At 41.2% G+C, this 4282-nt stretch overlaps 1 protein-coding gene across 1 annotated transcript in view; it reads left to right on the top strand.

Moving 5' to 3' along the window:
• The window catches only part of LOC106881777 (ubiquitin carboxyl-terminal hydrolase 20), a 71563-nt gene that overhangs the window by 45720 nt on the left and 21561 nt on the right, over nt 1–4282 (top strand). The window contains exon 14 of the mRNA XM_052977178.1: nt 1710–1755. Coding sequence (XP_052833138.1) covers nt 1710–1755 — 46 coding nt within the window. The remainder of the gene's footprint in view (nt 1–1709; nt 1756–4282) is intronic.

Genomic DNA, 4282 nt, shown 5'->3' with positions numbered 1-4282 from the left:
AATAAAGAGTTGAGGTTGAGCTTCTTTGAAGATGGTTTAGATATTGTAGGTTTTGGTGGTATTTCGTCCGTCTTTATGTTCTGAGTTCAACATCCTTTCAGGGTTGATAAATTAAGTACCAGTTGCATACTGGGGTCATTCTAATCGACTGCCTCCCCTCCCCCAAAATTTCAGGCCTTGTGCTTAGAGTAGAAAAGATATTGTAGGTTTTGGAGTGAGAGGAGGAGAAAAATAACAAGAGCAGCCCTCTATCCAGAGGTTGCTGTCACTAGGTTGTTAACATGCGTGCATCCTAGCTGTAAGCATGGTTATGGGGTAGTGAATTCACTCTGCAACCATGGTGTTTTCGGTTCCATCCTACTGCACGGCACTTTTTGAAAGTGCCTTATCTTTTATTTTTGACATGTTTCAGTCATTAGACTGCGACCATGCTGGAGCACCATCTTAAAGACTCAAACCCAGTACTCATTAATTTTGTAAAGCCTGGAACTTATTCCACCAGTCTCTTTTGTCCAACTGCTAAGTTACTACAACGTAAATGCACCACACTGGTTGTCAAGTGGTGGTGGGGGGACATAAACACACACACACACACACACAGAAAATCGAACACACATACACAAGGTGTGTGTGTGTGTTGTTAGTTGGTGGGACAGTTATACACACTTTGCCAAAGTACTACACACTGGGACCGAATTCAAAGCCATGTGGTTGCGAAGCAAACTCCTTGCTGCACAGCCTCACCATATATATATATATGCATGGCAAGGGTTCCAGTTAACCCGATCAACTGAACAGTCTGCTCGTGAAATTAACGTAGAAGTGGCTGAGCATTACACACACTCACTTGTGCTCTCTCTCTCACACACACACTCACTTGTGCTCTCTCTCACATACACACACACACACACACACACACACACACTTGTGCTCTCTCACACACACACACACACACACACACACACACACTCACACATACACCCTCATGCTCTTGCACACACACACACACACACACACACACACCCTCACACTCTTGCACACACACATGCTCTCACACACATTCTCTCGTGCACACACACAAACACACACCTGATGGGCTTCTTATAATTTCCATGTATCAAATCCACTCACAAGGCTTTGGATGGCCTGAAGCTATAGTAGAAGACACCTGCCCAAGGTGCCACACAGTGGGACTGAACCTGAAACCATGTGGTTGGGAAACAAGCTTCTTGACTACACAGACAACCATGCCAGCATGGGGAAAATGAAGATGATGATGATGACCAACTTTATACTCCTCTTGAAAGGTTGGTTAAATCAGTTTACAAATTAAAATCACTCACCCAAATGCAACAGGTAACAACCTGTCAAACGCATTCCTCAGACAACATGTTAAATGTGAAACTAATAAAGCTGATTCTGTATTTCATGACTATCAGAAATGTTGATTGAAGAACATTTCTAATATATTTTTGCTAGTTGAAAATTTTGGTGGGTTCTGTTATCTGTTGGTGCCTGGATATTGAATGTGTTCTGTGTAGGTTTGATCCCTTCACCTCATCAATCACACAAAATATTTCATGTGTTTGAACTTTCAGTAGAGACCCTACTTTCTCTTGCCAGCATTTATGTTAACTACATTCATCCTTTTCTCTCTTGTCTGTTTAAATAAAGTTTTTTTTTTCTTTCCATTTTTTTCTTTATCTCAGGTTGAGGAATGGTATGAAATATTCAAAAGTTCTTAGGTTACCAGAGGTATGCACTCTTTAGATTCAGTTTATACCCTCATCTCCATACCTGTGTGCATGTGTGTGTGTGCAGGTGTGTGTGTGTGTGCGTGCATGTATGTATGCACGTACCTGTGTGTGTGTGAAAATACCTGCATGTGTGTATGGTCACCCTGACCATGTAGACCAAGAATCATAGACATTCCAGCCATGACCATCCTTTTTTTTTTTCCAAGTACAATGTAGTTAGGATGAATCTTTCCATGGCCCATTGCGTTGTAGCCAATCAATGTTCTTTTCTCCATGTAGTACCTCACAACTAACCTGCATATAAGAGCAGAGGTAGGCTGTTACTATTGAAGAGACAAAATATATCGGAGTCTAGTCCAGCTTTGTTTTGAGCACATTTTTTTTTATTGAAGTGAATGCATTTCCATCCAGCCCTTGTTCTCCTCAAGATTTCACTCTTCCCCGTCTCGGAGCATATTCACTGTGTGCATCAAGTAGACCTGTTTCTTTACCTTTTTGATTTCATTGTTTCCCACCTTTATTTGGCTCTGTGCTAAGTTTTCAGATTCCATATCCAAAATGAATTGAAGAACAGAGCAGAGTGAATAAGATGATTGCAGGATACCAAAAGCACGGGTTCTACTGGGCTGGACATACGAGTACAAGGTTCACTAATTACAGGTGGATTTGTACAGTTGCCAAGTGATATCCAAGAGATCAAAAAAGTGATATCCACTTGGAAGGCTTCCATGATGATGGAAAGACAGTTTAGTAAATCAATTTGGGCCAAGATGGAAAAGAATGGCAGAAGCCAGAAAACTATGGAAGCACATTGTGACCAGTAATGTATAACAAAATCTGACAGTCTGGTCAATGCAGTGATTATGTATCTAGGATTGCATTGTACTGTATAACATGACTTTTGTCCTAGGGTAGCAACTGTTATTTCCTATTTACTTACCTTTACAAAGTATGAATAATGGCTAATATTTCCTTCAAACGTTGCTTTTGTTACATTTATTCAAACCCCAAAGAATCCCTCTCAACATATGGCTATGATGCTTCCCCCCCACTACTCCTGCTCATATTCAGATATGCCCATATTGTCAGCCACTGAGGGACATGCTCAAACAACTAACAAGCAAATCTGTGGTATTGAGCAGAATATTTGCTATAACGATATTTCTGCTTTAGCAACTCAGCACTGAATCTTTGAAATGTAATGGAAAATAGGTCAGTTTGAAAACATAGATGTTCAGGTGACAAAAGCAGAGTTTCAAGGGAATAGTAGCCATTTCCTTTTGATTTCTAGATTGAAGCAAATTGGAAATAACACTTATTGACCAAAGACAACAAGCAAATTAAAATTTTGTTACATTGTTATTCAATGTATCCAGTTCGTTTTGTTCGGATGATGGTATGTGTTTGGCTTCTATTTCTAGCAAGTTGAGTGACCTAGTTGAGGTACCCTCATTAGTTCTACCTAACCCCTTACATGTTGGTGTGCAGTATTGTTCTCAGTGAAGCATGGTATATCTTGATTACTTAACCCTTTAGCATTTAAACTAGCCATATCTGGCCCAAATATTCTGCCTGTTTCATGTTCAAAGTGGCCTGCTCCAACCTCTCACACCTACCCTACAATGTCATTCTGAAAATAAACAGTTACATCATAGAAATCTCAACGCTGCAAGATGACCCACTTAATTCAAAACCATGCTTGAGAAGCCCCGTCTAGCCAAGTGAGGTCATAGTCATGGCTGATGCTGATGTCTTGTAACTGGTACCCATGCCGGTGCCATGTAAAAAGCACCTTTCGAGTGTTGGGCTTCATGGAGGCAATGACAAATGACCGAGACCTTTGGCAGAAGACCGATTAAGCCAAGTAAAATCGCAGTTGTGGCAGATACTGGTGGCACATGAAAGCACCCATTACACTCAGTGGTTGGCGTTAGGAAGGGCGCCCAGCTGTAGAAACCATGCCAAATCAGACTGGAGTCTGGTGCAGCTTTCCTGCTTGCCAGCCCTGGTCAAACTGTGCAACCCATGCCAGCATGGACAACAGACGTTAAATGATGATGATGATGAATATATTAAACAGAGAAATCTGAATGCTAAAAGGTTAATGGATCACTGCATCACTGCTGTTCTGTTAGCTACAGGCCATAACTGCGTGCTCAGTCCATGTTGATATGGAGTCCATCACTGTAACCATCAATATCTATAAAACAGAGGATGTTTGTGTGTGTGTGTACGTGAATGTGGTTTATGCACGTCTACAAATTAGCACACATGTCGCTCCAATTTTAGAAGATTCGGAATGACCCTATGTGCATTTTAGTGAACTTTCTCTCTCAGAGGTACCCGCGTATACCTGTAAAAATCAAACTTTTGCCAATTTTGAAGTTTGTTGACATGGCGAAGTCAAATCTGTACATATGCGCATGAAGGCGAGAGAGAGAGAGAGAGAGAGAGAAATTGTATATTTGTGAGAGGGAGGGTGAAGGAGGCATACATTTTATTTGCCAGCGTCTGTGTGGTAGGCA

The sequence above is a fragment of the Octopus bimaculoides genome, chromosome 27 (genome assembly GCF_001194135.2).
Source record: "Octopus bimaculoides isolate UCB-OBI-ISO-001 chromosome 27, ASM119413v2, whole genome shotgun sequence".
In the NCBI taxonomy this organism is placed as follows: domain Eukaryota; kingdom Metazoa; phylum Mollusca; class Cephalopoda; order Octopoda; family Octopodidae; genus Octopus; species Octopus bimaculoides.
Note: the sequence above shows the minus strand (reverse complement) of the source record. Positions and strands in the feature narration are given on the sequence as shown.